Source organism: Nematolebias whitei, chromosome 16 (assembly GCF_014905685.2).
Source record: "Nematolebias whitei isolate Nwh7 chromosome 16, NemWhi1, whole genome shotgun sequence".
NCBI lineage: Eukaryota > Metazoa > Chordata > Actinopteri > Cyprinodontiformes > Rivulidae > Nematolebias > Nematolebias whitei.
In genome coordinates this window covers 37,203,029-37,221,683 of record NC_056513.1, presented here as the reverse complement: position 1 = coordinate 37,221,683, position 18,655 = coordinate 37,203,029, and the positions used below count along the sequence as shown (strand labels likewise).

General features: G+C 45.7%; 1 protein-coding gene across 3 annotated transcripts in view; it reads left to right on the top strand.

The window, feature by feature from the left end:
- The window catches only part of fbxo7 (F-box protein 7), a 29,860-nt gene extending 13,513 nt beyond the window's left edge, over nucleotides 1-16,347 (top strand). Inside the window, exons 2-10 of one of the 3 annotated variants that reach the window (XM_037689978.1) lie at nucleotides 713-832; nucleotides 913-1,126; nucleotides 3,311-3,547; nucleotides 3,619-3,763; nucleotides 3,869-3,952; nucleotides 4,033-4,128; nucleotides 11,200-11,376; nucleotides 15,496-15,536; nucleotides 15,794-16,347. In XM_037689978.1, the coding sequence (XP_037545906.1) occupies nucleotides 714-832; nucleotides 913-1,126; nucleotides 3,311-3,547; nucleotides 3,619-3,763; nucleotides 3,869-3,952; nucleotides 4,033-4,128; nucleotides 11,200-11,376; nucleotides 15,496-15,536; nucleotides 15,794-16,090 (1,410 nt within the window). In that variant the 5' untranslated portion in view covers nucleotide 713 and the 3' untranslated portion in view covers nucleotides 16,091-16,347. Of the gene's footprint in view, nucleotides 1-712; nucleotides 833-912; nucleotides 1,127-3,307; nucleotides 3,548-3,618; nucleotides 3,764-3,868; nucleotides 3,953-4,032; nucleotides 4,129-11,199; nucleotides 11,377-15,495; nucleotides 15,537-15,793 lie in introns of all 3 variants that reach the window. The other 2 variants (XM_037689979.1, XM_037689977.1) reach the window with 2 other exon arrangements.
- The last annotated feature ends 2,308 nt before the right edge of the window (nucleotides 16,348-18,655 follow it).

The following is an 18,655-nucleotide window of genomic DNA, read 5'->3' as shown; positions in this document are numbered from 1 at the left end:
CTCGTTCCGACACTACGCTCTCCGGGAGGGAGTGAGCAGCGGGGCTGCTGCTGACGTCGTCTGTCCCGGAGGAACCATCCGCTTCGCTCCGAGAGCAGGCGTAAAAAAAGTTGATGGCATCATCCAGCGAACAGTCTCCCTCCACAGAGAGGCATTCCTCGACGTTAGCCTTGAACAAGGCTGCTCTCCTCTACCTTTCCTCCGGAGGGAGGAGGTCACAGAGGTGGCAGGAGGAGGCAAGGGCGGCGTGGCATGAACCCAGGCATCCTTCGCAGGTGTCGTGCCGGTCGAAGCTCAGCAAGTAGCCGGTCTTGCAGGACGGACACAGGCGAATGGTGTTGTTGCTGGACATCTCGATGTTGAAGGTCAGTGCTAGTCGTTTGCTGAAGAAAAATTGGAGCCGATTACCCACTATTAACGTAATTTATACGGACCGGGTGGGGCCCACACAACAGGTGGGCGTGGACTAAATTTTTTCAGTGTGATGCGTTGCATGACGGGATAAAACCCACCAGCGACAGCCTTAAATGGCGACGCCTAAACGAAATAAAACTTTTATTTTTAACTTTAAACCGGAGGAAAACTGTGAAGTTTGGTGGAGCGTCTCCGTCTGTGATGTTAGGAGTGGACTGAGCTGCGTCACATTCTCTTGACAGAAACAAAAGTCAGGTGATCATGAAGAAAGTTTGTTTTGTTTGCTTTTTGTCCCCAGCATGAAGCTGCGAGTTCGGATCAACCGTCAGACCAGCAAGGTGGAGTTACCGGGGGGAGAACCCACCCTGCAAGAACTCTCAGATCTCATTAAGCAGGCACTGTCCTCTTATGGACTCAGGTCAGGACTCGAGATGGATTTATTTATCCCAATTGTCCAGTGAACTGATCCTTTTCTTTTGTTCACCTCTTTCCTCTCAGCACAGACACCGAGTTCAGTCTGTCTCTGAACGGCTCAGAGCTTCTTTCAGACTCCGGGCAGACCTTGTCCTCCTGCGGCATCGTTTCTGGAGATCTGATCTGCGTCCTGCTGCCGCATCCTCCACTGGTCACCACGACAACCCCAGAGACGACCATCAGCTCCGCTAGCAGGACAACTAACTTCCAGCAGACCACCAGCATAACCACCTGCCAGGTGAGATCAGAAAAGAGATGTTTTTTTGTTTCAAAATTAAAAGTCCTTGTTGTCTCCTTAAGAAACTGGTGGGTAATACCAGAGTCGTGGTTTATTATTTTACAACATTCAAACAACCTTTATCATTTATAAAACAGAACTTTACAACATCTGAGTGTAAACTTATGAGTTCAATTAGAAAACAGCAGTTTGTAACAAGAACAGATGACTAACTTAATAAAACCTGTTGTCAGTTATCAAAGTTCATGCTCAATAATCCAGGCATAAAAATCCAACAAAGTTCAGTCAGGTCATCTGGACAGTTTTTTTTTTTCTTTACCTGTTTTCCATTAGAATTTCATGACTGTTAAATATATTAATATATTTAGATCAGATTATTCATCAGCTTCTTCAATTAAATGCACTTTTGTCTGCCTTAAAAGACAAGAGAAGAACAACGGTGTTCAGAAGAAGGAGGTTTGAGGGAACATATTTTTAAAAACTCACGAACCAATTTTATTTAATTGAAGAACATATGATTCAAAAGATAAAAAAACGAGTAAAAAGAGAAGCAGCATCTGGATAAAAGAAGGCAAAGAAACAAAAATGTTGTCTTTTCCTAAATAAACGTAAAAATAATGCGGAGACACTGTGCATGTTTTGTCTTCTACTTGTAGTTTAGTGTCCTTATTTTATTCTTACATGTTTTTTTTTTTACATAAATTGGCTGTTTTATTGTCCCTTACACATTTAAACTTAGAACGTCAGAAAAGAGTAGTTCATTTATTATGAGATCAAATGAAACAGTCCTACATTCAAAATATTAAAACACCAAGAAATATTGAAATAAAAACAATAAAAAAACCCACATTAATTTCTTGGTTAAATTTAGAGACCAGAAACCTGAATAAAGAGTTTTCTTGGTTTTATCCACAAAAAGCTGCAAAATAAAATTGGCTTTGTCAGTGAGGCGTTCAATAAATGTTAGAAAAGCATAAAAATGTTTGGCGTCATCATCTTAAACCTGAAGCGTTTCTTCTTTCTGTCTCAGAGCTTTCATTGGCTGCAATTCTTTATAAAAATGAGCTGATTTTCTTCTTTAATGTCACTTTTTTAAGTTTTATGTGAATAATAAGTAAGAAAGTAAACTTTATTTATACAGCACCTTTCATAGATAAAATCACAAAGTGCTTTACAGAAATACAGAATACAGGCTTGAAATAAAATAAAATAAAAACGGTAAGAACAGATGATTAAAAAAACGGTAAGTAAAACATCCTGATGCATGCTCAATAATCCAGGTAGAAAAATGTAAAAAAGGTAAGTCGTCCTCTGGATGGGTTCAGAAGAAAAAAAAGTAGTAAGTAGAACATTTAACTAAAAACTTGTCTTAATAAATATGTCTTAAGCTGCTTTTTAAAGAAATCAACGGAGACGGTCACATGAAGAGACCAGGGCAGGGCATTCCACGATCTGGGGGCTAAGACCTGAAAGGACAGGTCACCTTGAGTTTTAAACCGGGTCTTGTGGACCTTTAGGAGGTTCAGCGCTGAAGACCGAGGGGTGCGGGCTGGAGAATAAGGAGTCAAAATTTCAGTGATGTACTGGTGGGCCTGTCCATTTAAAGCTCTACAAGTTAAGACTAAAATTTTAAAATTAATTCTAAATTCGACAGGTAGCCAACGTAGAGAAGGTAAAACCGGTGTAATGTGAGACCTTCTATTAGTTCTTATTAGTGCAGCAGCGTGGGTTTATTGGTAGAAGGATGTTAGAAATGCAGCTGCTAGGAAAAAGACAAAGAGGAGATATATGGATGCAGAGAGGACATGAAGATAGTTGGAGTGAGGACAGAGGATGCAGAGGACAGAGTGAGATGGAGGAAGGTGACTTGATGTGGAGACCCCTGAAGAAGGAAAAGCCGAAAGAAACGTTTTTGTTTCTTCAGTAAACTTCAGTAAAGTTATTTTCTGTCTTTTTGCAGAACTTTGTTCAGTTTTCTTGTAGTAAAAAATCTTGTGTTGTCAACAAATCAAACTGTTTTGAAAATCCAACAGTCTAGCAGCTCCTCGTTCACCTGACAATGTGGTTTTATTTCAGGACTTGGGCTTTTTGTTTTACTTCTGTTCTGTGGTTCTGACGCTCTGTGGATAAATGGATCGGCTTGTTGTCAGAGGATCCTGAGGATGTGTTTTTATGATCCAGCAGCTGGACAGAAATAACGGCAGTCCTGCAGCGCTGACAGAGCCCCTGCAGACCTGCAGCAGACAGGAATCTGAACCAGCGGCCCGGGTCTGGGAGCCGATGCTGTGCAGCGAGGTGGAGGAGGGCCAGGCTCCGCTCTCTCTGGAGCGCCTGTACCACTCGGCCCGGGTCAGCAGTCCCAACGAGGCCGTCATAGTGGCCTTGCACCAAATCATGTTGGAGACCGGTTTCACTCCTCAGGTGAAGCTGCAGAGACCGGCCACACGTTAACACCCGGTTTCAGGCACGTCACGTTCCTGTTCTGTGTTCAGGGGGGCGAGCTGAAGCCTCAGGAGATGCCTGAAGGGTGGAGGTCTGCAGCTGGACTCTGCAGGCTGCCGTACTCCCACTCTCTATGTGGCAGCAGCCTGATCTCTGTGGTGGCCGTGAACATGGGCCCGCTGCTTGTTGTCAACGGTGATCCCACGCTCCTCTAACTCCAAACGTTCACGTTTTATCATCAACGTTGGTGTTGCTCCAAAACCTCCAGAACAAAACATGTTGCTCTTTCTTTTCCTGTAGTGACTCTGAAGGTGACAGAAACCGTGGACGTTGTTCGGAAGCTGCAGCTGAACGCCTCCAGCTACGTGACAGGCGAGTGGCAAGGTAGAGCCACCGTTCAGTAGTTTAAGGGGGTTCGACTTAGACTTTCTGACAAGTTTTTAACCGTCTCTGTTCTCCTTCAGGAGAAAGTGCAGCTGCAGCCTTCAGAAACCTGAAAAAACTTTCTCAGATGATTAAAGACCAGCTGGCGTTTCCGCTGATCGCCGCCGCCAGAGACGGTAAACATGTCCGCCACTCTCAGAACCACAATCACACTGCTGTCATCGATTTAACCACACATTTAAAGATATTTATGAATAAAATGACAAAAACACAAAGAAATGTGCTTTATTTAGGTATTTTGTTGTTTTTGTTGTTTTAAAATCACTGAAGAAAACTTCCCATTGTGCATTACCAAAACATAATGTTTTTATGAAATCGATATAAATGATCACCTTATTAAAAATAAAACCCTCTCAGGTGAGAAACATGGATGCAATTTGTATTTATTTGGCAGCACGACGGCTCAGTGGTTAGCACTGTTGCCTCACAGCAAGAAGGTCCTGGGTTCAATCCCTGGTTGGACCTGAGGTCTTTGTGTGTGGAGTTTGCTTGTTCTCTCTGCTACATAGGTTTTCTCCAGGTACTCTGTTCTATTTCGTATAGGCTTCGCCCTTTAAGAGCTGTCGCTTTGTGGGTTTATTCCATTATGCGGAGCATTACACTGAAAAATTTAGTCCACGCCCACCTGCTGTGTGGGCCCCACCCGGTCCGTAAAAATTACGTTAAGAGCGGGAAATCGGCTCCCATTTTTTCTTCAGCGAGCTAATAGCACTGTCAGAAGAACGAAGAAGGAAAGTTGTGTAGATGACCAACCTTTGTTAAGAATGCTTGGCCCGGCAGTCGACCTCCGGCGTCCGGTGAGTTCTCCTCCCCGAGGAGAAGCTGACGAGCAGTCTTATTTCAAGGTAAGCGCCGAGGAATATTTCTCAGTGACAGGTCACTAATTGCTGGACAACTCCATCTTGTAATTTTCCTCTTATCGCCGACCCTCGGAGCGAATCGGATGGTTCCTCCGGGACAGGCGGCGCTCAGCTGCAGCCTCTCGCTGCTCTCTCCCTCCTGGAGAGCGTAGTGTCGGTGGAGGGGGGCTGAGTGAATGCTCATCCCATCCCACCTCGTTTCGCATCGGCGATCACACCGCTCCTGGCCGACGGCGCCCTCAGGGGTTGCCCGGCGTAACGCAGAAGGCGGCTGACATGAAGGGACCCTTTTTTACGTCCCACGCCTTTCCCGCCAGTTCGGATGATCCGGCAGGAAGGTTGTTTACTGGGTTCCATTCCGGCTCACCATCTTGATCCATATGGCTTCGTGTTCCCAACAGGACGTCCTACGGGCGAGGCCACAGACGGTTCTTTCCTGGTAGATTGGGGGACCGATCTCCACAGTCCGCACCCATCTCCAGAGCAGGGGTTCACTGAGCGGAAAGTCCCTCCGTGCCCCCTGGAGCCGAGCCTGATGGAGGCTTCATTGGAGCAAGATGTCGAGGTGGACCAGCGTCCCATGCCTCCGGTTAGCATAACCGAGACGGTGACACCGCTCTGCAACTGAGCTCACCAGCATGTGTTCCACACGGCCGCAGCGAACAACACGTTACGCTGTTGGCGTACACGTTCAGAGGCGGGAAGAGACGGTGGCCCTCTGTCCTTCGGCTCGCTCCGCTCTCGTAGCGGCTGCTTGCTAACGACGCTGCTGGCCCCTGAAGTACTCTTCGTCTACAGGGCAGCTGACATCATCCTCAACCGGTGCGCCTCTTTTTCTGTCTGCCGCCCCGCATCGCAGCCGGAGAATGAGGTCCCAGAGGTTCTCCTGGCTCGTCACTCCACCTTCCTCTCAGGAGAGCTGCAGGAGCTTTGTTGGAGGTCCTCTTTTCATCAGCGAGAGATCATTTCAAGATGCTCCACAGCTGCACAACGCCTCCCCAGCTCTGCTACGCCAGCCCCTCCCGTCAGACGTCCCCGGCATCCGGAAGTTCATTTTTTACCCGGACTTCGCCAACAGGGGGCCCTCCAGGACAACAAACAGAGCTCAAGGGAAGGTAACCAGGTGTCGGGTTGCTGGAGGTGTGTTGATGACACGATGTAAAATAACATCATTTTATGATCAAATGTCCTTTAGCCAGGCTGTCAGCATGGTTTATCTGACAAGCGGCCCCATCACACACACTCATCACGAATGAGCCTTTTTAAGCTTGTTTTTCATTCACTGTCAGCGGTGCCGATACGCGCTCCCGCGGCATGAAAGCGCGCACGCAGCTCTCAGCGCCCGCCGTTCACGTCAACGTTAACGTGAGACCGTGGTATGAGTTCAGCAACGTATCTCGCTCTCAGCAGGAGCGACACACATTTTTTTCATTGCAGCGGTGTCAAACGCGCGCTCCCGCGGTGTCAGCAGCTTCACAAGCCTCACAGCGGCTCGGCTCCGGCATCCTCGAAGAAGGTTTTCTGAATTAATACTGCAGCTCGTGGAATCACTCAAAAGTTCACGTGACTCGCAGCCAAGAATGAACGTGCTTCTGCAGACCGAGCCAGTGGTAATCTCGCTCCACTGATGCCGCGCGCTGCTTCCTGACCGCACCACTGCCAACGCGCGCTCCCGCGGCGTCAGCAGGTTCACAAGCCTCCCAGCGGCTTGGCTCCTGCATCCTCGAAGGAAGATTTTCTGAATTAATACTGCAGCTCGTGGAATCACTCAAAAGTTCACGTGATTCGCAGCCAACAATGAACATGTTTCTGCAGACCGAGCCAGTGGTAACCTCGCTCCACCGATGCTGCGCGCTGCTTCCTGACCGCACCAGTGTCAACGCGCGCCCCCGCGGCAATCCTGGCTTAAGGCGTCGCATGGATGAGGACGCGCACACACGACCCTTCAGGGCACGTCGGCTCATACGTGCACCCGCTTCCCGAGCGTTTACACGGAGCAGCTGCACACAACGTGAGCACAACACAGATGAGCTGCGTCCCGCAGCATCAGCAACACACAGCGTTTTGCATGCTCGGGGACGCGCGTGTTTTTTCTTTCTCACTCAGCGCGCTCCAGCTCATATCAGCATGCATGTGAGTTTCACAGCATAAATGCGTGCCCGCTTTATAACTTATAAACGGGTGGCAATGAGCGCGCACTCCAGACGGATGGGCGAACCGTTTTCATCCGTGGATTCATGCTGCAGTTCAGTTCAAACCCCGGTGTGGAGGAACTCTGTGACGTTTTTTCTGTCATTTATGAACAGATCTCGTCCCCTCTCGCAGAAGCTCAGGAAATTCTGTTTTAAATGTAATTTCTAGAGTCTCGGAAGGAGAGGAAAACACAAGGTCCCTCTCTCATCACTTCCTGGTCCCATTGAACTGGAAAGATGAGATTTATTCTAGATTGTCAATTTCTGAACTGTGAGAAACAACACTCCATTATGTGCCCAAACCGCTTTAATTCTGCTTTATCTGGACACCTGCTGCTGCTGAGCAGTTTGTACAGACAGGTGGCAGTAGTGCAACTCACGTGAACCGGTTGAGTGATATCAGCTGTTTTCCGTCAGCAGATCTACGTCACACGTCAGTTTCTCACAGAGGCACACACATTTAACAAGCTGTGGGGGCGCTGTGGTTCTCCACACAGCAGCTCATTTAAATGTTTTTGGAGTGTCGCACGGGATCTTTGAATGTGACTCAACACTGACCTTGAGCTGCAGAATCATCAGGGTTTTTTGATTCACACAGACAGCAAGTGACTGTTGCATACATACTGGCAGGAAATGTATGCGCTCAACCCATGTGCCACATTGTGAGACATGCTGTGTGGGGCACACCCAATCTGCTCTCCATTGGAGTGGGTACATCTCATGTATTCCGAACACGTGGCGGATGTGATGTCCAAAGACGGTCCTTTGCAGCACGGGGACCTGGGACCTTCCATCCAGAGCTATGGCTCAGACACGGAAGAATCCTGCCAGCGCCTGTGGACGTGTAGCAACATGAGAGAACGCTCAATGTCAACTATAATTATTGTGGAGCCACGGGACGATCCACCGCTGGGTGGACGTGCTTGCTCACAGCCTGTGGTCGTAATGCCTTTTCACCTTCTTCTCTCCCTCTGATATCACGGTTTTCTGAACCGAGCTCAGGAGGAGGGACTGGCAGCTCCTCTGCCCCAAGTGCGTGAACGCATCATGGTTCCCAGGCCTACGACATTTGTTATCAGGCCGCTCGTGGAACCTGCCGTGGAGGGAGGACGCTCTCCTCCAGGCGGGAGGAACGATCAGGAATTAATCAGAATAGGCCAGCACCTGTGGTCTGGCCGCTGTGCGGATCTTTTTGAGGAGATGGTTTTCTCTCAAGATGTAGTGCATATGATTCAGGAGTCACGTGCTACAACCACCACTACACTGTTCACATCAAGTGGTCAGCTTTTTCAACTCTGCTGTACAGAGAAAGGCGTAGAGGCCACTTCATGTCCACTGGACGACATGCTGTCCTTTTCTGCAGCAGTCGATGGACAGAAATCTGGTGCCCAGCACGATTATCGTATGCTGCAGCCATGTTTTCTTCTTTTCTCAAAGTTGTCGGAGACAGAACAACCTTTAATCATCCTCTGACGGAGCATTTTGTCTCAAATTGATATAGTAGCTGTAGGCCTGTTTGTGACACGAGAAACGCTCAGTGTCAATTATACGTTTCTCTGAGCCCACGAGACGAACCACCGCTGGAGGTGGATGCGTTTGCCCACAGCCCATTGCCCAAAATGCTTCTGTACGTGTTTTTCTCCAGCTCCTCTGATTTTACGGTTCTTGAACCGAGTTCAGGAGGAGGGATTGACAGCTCTCCTGGTGGCCCCCCGAACGCGTGAGCGCACCATGGTTCCCAGTCCTGCAACGCCTGCTGTCGGTGTGCCAGTGGAAACTGCCGTGGAGGGAGGACGCTCTCCTCCAGGCAGGAGGAGCGACCAGGAGTTACCCAGAAATAGGCCAGCACCTGTGGGTCTGGCCGCTGAACGGATCCACTTAGAGAGTCTGGGTCCCCCACAGGATGTAGTGCGCACAATTCAGGTTTCACGTGCTGCATCTACCACAGTGATGTACACACCAAGCTGACAGCTTTTCAGCGGTGGTGTACAGAGAAGGGTGTAGAGGCCACCTCATGTCCATTAGGTGGCATGCTGTCCTTTCTGTAGCAGCTGATGGACAGAAATTTGGCGTCCAGCACGATTAAAACGTACGCTGCAGCCATCTCTTCCTGACACGAAGGTTTCTGAGACAGAACAGTTTTTAATCATCCGCTGATGAAGCGTTTCTAAAAGGTGTACAGAGACGCAGGCCTGTTTCACACCCACTTGTTCCACAGTGGGATTTAATACTGGTCCTGCAGGTCCTGATCAAAGCTCCATTTGAGTCTTTGGATCAGGTTCCACTTAAATTCTTGTCTCTTTAAACATCCCTGTGGCTGGCTTTAACATCCGCTAAGAGAATGAGTTATTTATCTGCTCTCTTTGTCGCTCCGTCATGTCTCAGAATTCAGGCTGACGGCAGCTCAGCTGATTTTAGACCAACCCAGCTTTTATGCCTAAAACATCACGAGCTCTTTTAAATCAAGAGCGATATCGTTCACACACAGATCAGAAGAAGTAGCGTCTTTTCATCTCCTCTGTCCTGTGCAGGCGTTGACGTGTTACATAGCGTGCACAGCTGCAATGCGTCAACATTTGTTTGTGCATTATGGAGATGCATCTGCAGGTCGCCCGTTATCCACCCAGCGCTTGTCACACTGGCTGTGTGAGGCCATTTCTGAAGCTTACAGAGCATCAGATTTAGAGCCTCCTGTCAACCTCAGAGCACACTCGACCAGGGGTATCGCATCTTCGACTGCTTTGCATAATGGTATGTCAATGTAGGACATTTTGCACTGCGGCCGCGTGGTCAACACCCTGCTCATTTATTCACTTTTATCTACGTGATGTGACGGCTCCTTCCATGACACATTCTGTCCTTAGTGTTTTACAGAATGAATATTGTTGTTTCATGGAACTCCGTTTTACTCACATCTGTCTGCATGCATTACAGTGTGAGATGTTATCAGTCACAAGTTGTGATTGTTATTTTGGTTCTATTGTCACTAATCAGTTCACGACTATTGTTACCAACCAGTTCATTTGATTAATAATCAGCTCTCCTGTTATTATTAATCTGTTCATACTGTTCAGCCGTAAACTGGTTGGTTCATGGCTATTTTCAGCTTTTTTCCCTCCCCGTTGAAGTTTTCCGGGGCGTTCATGCATTCAGAATGCATAGTTACACAACATGCGTCTGTGCATGGCATACATAATTACGCAATGCGTAATTACGCACATGGGAGCTGAGTGACTAGACGTTTTTTGGGTAAGTTTCTGCTTCATACTGTGTTCGAATGGACCCAGTGAGGCGAGGACAACATCCGCTTCGCCCTTAACCCACTAAGCGACAGCCTTAAAGGGCGAAGCCTATACGAAATAGAACGTTGGTTATGTACTGTAACCCCAGATTCTATGAGTATAGGCGTAGCCCTTTAAGCGTCGGGCCTCACTGGCTCCTAAATGGCTGAAGAAAAAGCTATTTTTGGGAGCTGATTTCCCGCTCTTAACGTAATTTATACGGACCGGGTGGGGCCCACACAGCAGGTGGGCCTGGACTAAATTTTTCAATGTAATGCTCCGCATAACGGGATAAACCCACTAAGCGACAGCTCTTAACGGGCTACGCCTATACTCATAGAATCTGGGGTTACAGTACGTAACCAACGGTTTCCTCCCACAGATTAAAAACATGCATGTTAGTCTGTCTTCAGGCCCAGGCCTCTTTTGCTAAAGAGATCTGTGCTCTCATTGGGATTTGCCTGGTTAAATAAAGGTTAATAAATAAATATACTGGGTAGTTAGAAATTTATTTGTAAGTAATTTGGATTGAAACAGATTTTATGAACAAAAAACAACATTTCAGTTTGAATTCCAGGCAACAGATTGAAATTTTAATTTAAGTTTTTGTGTTCAAACTGAATTAAGCTGCATTTTGGAGACACTTTAAAAATCTGACGTTTGCTGAAACCTTTGCTTGTTTAAGCTGCATGTTGATGTTTTAACCACATGTTTGAACTCCTATTTAGGTGTCTTATTGAAGTTCTAAAACTTCTCTGTAAGCCATGGTTTGAGAAGAGAAATGAAATGTTCCTGTTGATCTTCCTGATGGTTTGAAGATCCAGTCTATGACAGAACAAACGGTTTGTTTTCAGCCATGGCTCTGCCAACGGCGTTCGGTCTGTCTGTTCTTCCTCCGGAGCTCCTCCTCCGAGTCCTCCGCCTGCTGGACGTCCGCTCTGTGGTCCGACTGTCCGCGGTCAGCCGACACTTCAGCGCCGCCGCTGCAGACTCCATGCTGTGGAGACACCTGTACCGTCGCGACTTCACAGGTGAGACGTTCAACTGTCTTCAACAGACAGCTGCGGGTGAGAAACGTTCTGCTCCTCTTGTTTCTGTCAACAAATGATTTATTGGTTTGACTGAAAACTGAAGCTAAAGTCTTCAAAACTAAACTGGAAACTAAAAAAAAGTTTCATTTTCTGCAAAAATGTGAGACCGCCGAGAGCCGAACTGCAGCTGAAGTTTACTGAAGCTGGAACAGAAGCTAAAAGAAGCAGAACACAAGCAAAACACTAGCTAAAAGTAGCAACAACAACAAAAAACAAATTAAAGCTGATTGTACCAAAACACTACAGAAACGCACCAATGATCCCTGCGACCCAGAAAGGAAGAGTGGACCAAAGCTACAGTGCCTTGTGAAAGTATTCGGCCCCCTTGAACTTTTCAACCTTTTTCCACATTTCAGGCTTCAAACGTAAAGATATAAAATTTTAATTTTTTGTGAAGAATTTATTGGATGTGTCAATCTTTTTTAACAAATAAAAAACTGAAAAGTGAGGCGTGCAATATTATTGGGCCCCTTTACTTTCAGTGCAGTAAACTCACTCCAGAAGTTCAGTGAGGATCTATGAATGATCCAATGTTGTCCCAAATGACTGATGATGATAAATAGAATCCACCTGTGTGTAATCAAGTCTCCATATAAATACACCTGCTCTGTGATAGTCTCAGGGTTCTGTTCAAAGCGCAGAGAGCATCATGAAGACCAAGGAACACACCAGGCAGGTCCGATATACTGTTGTGGAGAAGTTTAAAGCTGGATTTGGATACAAAAAGATTTCCCAAGCTTTAAACATCCCAAGGAGCACTGTGCAAGCAATCATATTGAAATGGAAAGAGCATCAGACCACTGCAAATCTACCAAGACCCGGCCGTCCCTCTAAACTTTCATCTGGAACAAGGAGAAGACTGATCAGAAATACAGCCAAGAGGCCCATGATCACTCTGGATGAACTGCAGAGATCTACAGCTGAGGTGGGAGAGTCTGTCCATAGGACAACAATCAGTCGTCCATCCATCCATCCATTTTCTTTACCCGCTTTTTCCATTTTGGGTCACGGGGGTCGCTGGTGCCCATGTCCAGCAATCACTGTGCGAGGGGCTGGGTACACCCTGGACGGGTCGCAAGTCCATCACAATCAGTCGTACACTGCACAAATCTGGCGTTTATGGAAGAGTGGCAAGAAGAAAGTCATTTCTCAAAGATATCCATAAAAAGTGTTGTTTAAAGTTTGCCACAAGCACCTGGGAGACACACCAAACATGTGGAAGAAGGTGCTCTGGTCACATGAAACCAAAATCAAACTGTTTGGACACAATGCAAAATGATATGTTTGGCGTAAAAGCAACACAGCTCATCACCCTGAACACACCATCCCCACTGTCAAACATGGTGGTGGCAGCATCATGGTTTGGGCCTGCTTTTCGTCAGCAGGGACAGGGAAGATGGTCAGAATTGATGGAAGATGGATGGGGCCAAATACAGGACCATTCTGGAAGAAAACCTGTTTGTGTCTGCAAGAGACCTGAGACTGGGACGGAGATTTATCTTCCAGCAAGACAATGATCCAAAACATAAAGTCAAATCTACAATGGAATGGTTCACAAATAAACATATCCAGGTGTTGGAATGACCAAGTCAAAGTCCAGACCTGAATCCAATCGAGAATCTGTGGAAAGAGCTGAAGACTGCTGTTCACAAACGCTCTCCATCCAACCTCACTGAGCTCGAGCTGTTTTACAAGGAAGAATGGGCAAGAATTTCAGTCTCTCCATGTGTAAAACTGATAGAGACATACCCCAAGAGACTTGCAGCTGGAACTGCAGCAAAAGGCGGCGCTACAAAGTATTAATGCATGGGGGCCGAATAAATAATATTGCACGCCCCACTTTTCAGTTTTTTATTTGTTCAAAAAGTTTGACACATCCAATAAATTTCATTCCACTTCATGATTGTGTCCCACTTGTTGATTCTTCACAAAAAATTAAAATTTTATATCTTTATGTTTGAAGCCTGAAATGTGGCAAAAGGTTGAAAAGTTCAAGGGGGCCGAATATTGCTAGGCACTGTAGCTAAAACTGCAAGCTTAAAGCCCAAAGATGCAAAAGGCTAGCTAAAAGTAGCTAAAAGCTAATAAATTCTTGAGTCTTTAAAAATAACAAGTATTTGTTTAACAATATTAAAACTTATAAAAGGTTTTTAATTGTTTAACTTACCTTTCCTGATCTAAAATTTAGTCCAGAGTTTAATGGATTTGATCTGTTGGATGTTTGACCTTTTCTTTATTTAAAAAAATGGTCAAGTCAGATTTATTTATAGAGCACATTTAAAACAGAAACTGTTACCAAAGTGAAATGGAAATGGTAAATGGACCGTACTTATATAGCGCCTTTCTATCTTATTATTTCAAGATACTCAAAGCACTTTACTCTACAATCTGTGCATCATTTACCCATTCATACAGAACTCTACTAGATCTCTACAAAGCTAATTGAGCAAATCATTCTAATGAGACTAATCAGTGCTTTAGATCACATTCATACACTGATGGGACACACATCAGAGGCTAAGAGGGGTTCAGTGTCTTGCCCAGGGACACTTCGACATGTGACTGCTGGTGGATTCGAACTCTCAACTCTCGCATTGGAGCACGACTGCTCTAACCACTCAGCCACAGCCGCCCCGTAAAAAGTGCTTAACAAAAATGTCACAACATCAAATAAAAAGTAACAAGATATATTTACAGCACATGGAATAAAAATATAAAACAGAAAACATAATTAGAAACAATGAAATACTAAATCAGATCTGATGACCTTGTGTTAAATAGGAATAATAACAAAAGCATAAACAGAATCAGAATCAATGCAAAACTAGATCTAAATCCGATCACCCTATGTTAAATGTCAATAAGTATAGGTGAGTTTTTAGGAGAGCTTTAAAAGCAGAGACTGAAGTCAAGTCAAGTCACATTTATTTATATAGCACATTTAAAACAGTAACTGTTATCAAAGTGCTTACCAAAAAAGACCACAGCATCAAATATTAATAACAACATATTACAGCAACATGAATAAAAGCATAAAAACATGAAATATAATGAGAAACAATGAAATACTAAATCAAATCACTCTGCGTTAAATGTCAGGGAGTAAAAGCAAAATGAATGAACACAATCATCAACAACGAAATACCAAATGAGATCACACTGTGTTAAATGCCAATGAGTACAGGTGTGTTCTGAGGAGAGATTTAAAAATAGAGACTGAGGTGGCCTGTCGAATGTTGATGGGCAGATTGTTCCAGAGTTTAGGGCCCATGACTGAAAACGCCCGATCTCTTCTGAGCTTCAGCTGGTTTTTGATACGGCCAAAAGCAGCTGGTCTGATGATCTCAAGGCCCGAGAAGGAGTATAAGGATGAAGGAGGTCGGAGAGGTATGATGGTGCAAGGCCATTAACACACTTAAATGTCAGCAGAAGAATCTTAAAATCAACTCTGACACGCACAGGAAGCCAGTGAAGAGAGGACAGAACTGGAGTAATGTGCTCAAACCTGCGAGTTCATGTTAGTAGCCGAGCTGCAGCATTTTGGACACGCTGGAGACGTGAGAGAGAGACCTGACTGACTCCAGCATAAAGCGAGTTACAGTAGTCCATTCGGGTTGTAATAAATGCATGGACTAGTTTTTCAAGGTCGAAACCTGAAACCTGATTACCCTGGTTCAAATCCCGGTCCAAATCCCGGTCCGAGGGCCTTTCTGAGTGGAGTTTGCATGTTCTCTCCGTGCATGCGTGGGTTTTCTCCGGGTACTCTGGTTTCCTCCCACAGACCAAAAACATCCACGTTAGGCTGAATGGTAACTCTAAATTGTCCCTAGGTGTGAGTGAGAGTGAATGGTTGTTTGTCTCTATGTGTCCCTGTGATGGACTTGCGACCTGTCCAGGGTGTACCCCGCCCCTCGCACAGTGATTGCTGGACATGGGCACCGGCGACCCCCGTGACCCAAAATGGAAGAAGCGGGTAAAAGATGATGGATGGATGGATGGAAACCTGATTAACTTTGTTGTTTGAGATGATGTTGATAAATGATTTGTTTGTTTGTTTAGATGCAGATGGCAGCAGATCCAGAGACACAGACTGGAAGGAGGTGAGGATGTTTCTAACAGTTAAATCCTCCTGAAGGCAAAAATAAATATTTCTACTCATTTCATCAGATCATCAGATCATAAGTGTGTTTCTTTATGTTAATCTTTCCGGTTTAAAGATGTTTCTGAAGGTAGGTTGATCAGCATTAGATTTATTTTTAGAGGAAGAAGAAGAGACATTTTGAGGCTCTCGTAAGCTCTTCTGTTTTTGTTTGTTTACATCCTCTTAAGTGCCTTTGGTGTTTGTTTGTCCTTTCAGCTTTACAAAAAGTCACATAAAAGTCGCTCTGAACGCCACCGTGCAGCTCGTCACTTCCACCTGCCGCCATTCCCTTTCCGTGACATCATCACACCTGTGCCCCGCCCCCTCTTCCCTCTGCTGCCAGGAATCATTGGGGGGGAGTACGACCAGTGGCCCAACCTGCCCCACGGCCCGCTGCCCCGCCCCCGCTACGACCCCATCGGTCCGATGGCAGATCCAACAGGACGACCTCCATCTGATCTCCGCAGGGCGACCGGAGGACGAACGACTGACGTCCGCAGAGCGTTCATCTGATCCTCGATCACCTGTCAATCAACGAGGACGAGTTGATTTAAGTCTCGCATCCTTCAGAAGGGAAACGGGTTCTTCAGCTCCACTGGTAGTTGTTTTTCTGACAGACGTTTCGTTTCTTTGACCAAACCTTTGAGCAAATCGTTACCAGGATGCAAACTGTAGAGAAGAGATTCGTACACGGAGTCCATTTTCTGAACGTCTTCTGAAAATCAGTGACTTAAGGTTTTATGAAAATAAAAAAATACTTTCAATGGTCAGAGGATTTAGGAATGACTTTAAATATTGTTTGTCAGTTTCTCTGAACTGCTTCAGTTTGTGAAAGTCCCTTTGAATTATTTTTTTGCTTTTTTTAGGCTCAGTTTCATCTTAAAATAATCAGGTCAGGGATTTCATTTGAGCTTTAAAATAACTTCAAAAGAAACAAACCTGTTCATTTTGTTTTTTATAAGAGAGAACAAATGAACAAGGAGTTTCAGAGTGGAGAGGCACGGTGGCGTAGTTGGTAGAGCTGCTGCCTCAGCAAGAAGGGAGCTGATTCAAATCCTGGTCCGGGGGCCTTTCTGGGTGGAGTTTGCATGTTCTCTCTGTGCATGCGCAATGCGTGTTTGTTTACCCTGTGGAGCGGGGTCCAGTCTGTTTACATTCACACTGCACTCGAACCGCGCTGGAGTTCGCTTCTACCGGACCGAGACCTAGGTTTTAGCCCGGGCCAGAGTTCGCCTTTTTGTTCCGTGACAGAGTTTGATGGCGCGTTCACACCTCCCTAAACGAACCGGACTTTCTAGGAAAACGAGCTAGAGTTCGATTAAAATGGACTAAACAGGGCTGGTGTGAATGCACCCTCAGTCAAGTTGAGTTAGCACCCTGATGTCTGTTTACTATTCACAGGGGGCTGAGTGATACTAGCAATAACAGCATTGTAAGAGGGGGACAGTTGAACACGGAGGCCTCCACCTCTGTTTAATGATGGACTATTTCTTTTCACAAAGATGGCCTCCTTTACTCTGTTGAGGTCTTAATCAAACATTGAGAACCAACCTTCAAACACTTAGCTCAAAAACTGCCTCAACCTGAGATCGTTCAGTGGATGGAAGACAGAGTCAAAAACACAGCCTGAGAAGTGGTTCTGAATTCAGACAAAGATTTATTTGACCTTCACAGTGCTGGAAAGGGAGACGTCTCACATGCACCTTACATCCATCTAACACGTCTGAGTTACAAATGTATTTGCTTCATTTAAATACAGCCTTATCAGTTACATTGGGATGTCCTTATCGTGATGTTGTTCTCTGGTTTAGCTGATGTTCCTGGATGTGGTCTGGCATGGTCTCGTTTTTTCGCCCACTGCCCCAGCTGAATGTGGTCTGTTCCGGCAAGATAGCAACAGTCTTTGGTTCTCTTGTACAAGGGGTTACGCACATCATGAACTTCTATGACGTACATCATGATTTTGCAGTTTTTTTACCATACACAGAGAAATATTTCATGTCAGAGCACAGCAAAAAATATGACATTATACAACATTTCCCCCTGGGGACCACCTCTTTGGCTACAAACATCTGTCCCTGACGAGTGTCCAGAACTTGTGCTGCAAAAATCCCCAGGGCAACGGTATAGTGGTGCGGGGTAAAAACAGCACAACGCCTCACGCCCCTTGTGACGAAGACCAAGATGGCGTTCCAGTGCACTCTCACAATCATCCTTACCCTGTGTCATAAGTTTAACAAAATTGCTGTCTAAGTGATATAACAATAGCAATCAAATGAGCCATTAATAAGATAAATATAGCACAACTTAGTGAAAAAACGCAATACAATGTCTAAAAATGTAATTCTCTGTCAGTTGGTTACAAAGCGCACAGTGGATGCCTGTATTTTAAAAGGACCACAACTTGTTGGCCTGCGTCTTTAACAATGACTACGAATTGGTAGGACAATTAAGGTCCATCTCATAGAGGCATCGTTCCGTCGCGTTGTCACAGACTGAAAGAGAGAGAGAGTTTCAGTAAAAGTTAAGATGTGGCCACATGCATTTATCTAAGTTTCCTATTGCTAGCAGTATGATAAAATATCCAAACCAATACTCAACAGTAATTTGGGAGCAGGGGAAGCAAAGTAACACATGTAATTAAAGCTGCAAGCAGCGTTGAAGGCCCTCGCAGCGAAGCGCCGCTGCGGCCTTACGGCGACCGCGGGAACTCCAGCAACTCTTCCCAGTCGCCATCGAGAACGCTCACGCTACCGTCACGCGCCCGTTCTCCGGAGTGCGCATTCGCCAAACCTTTGACATAAGTTACTTCAGCATATATAACTATTGTAATAATGTAGGGGGCGCACTTGAGTCAAATATTAAACAACAACACCACTGTGTCCATGAGTCTTCACTAATCAAGCACCAAAAATCTGGTGCAGATCGGACGATATATCACTGAGATATAACAGTTTGATTTACCTAGGGGGCGCACTTGAGTCAAATATTAAACAACAACACCACTGTGTCCATAAGTCCTCACTAGTCGAGCACCAAAAATCTGATGCAGATCGGACAATATATCACTGAGATATA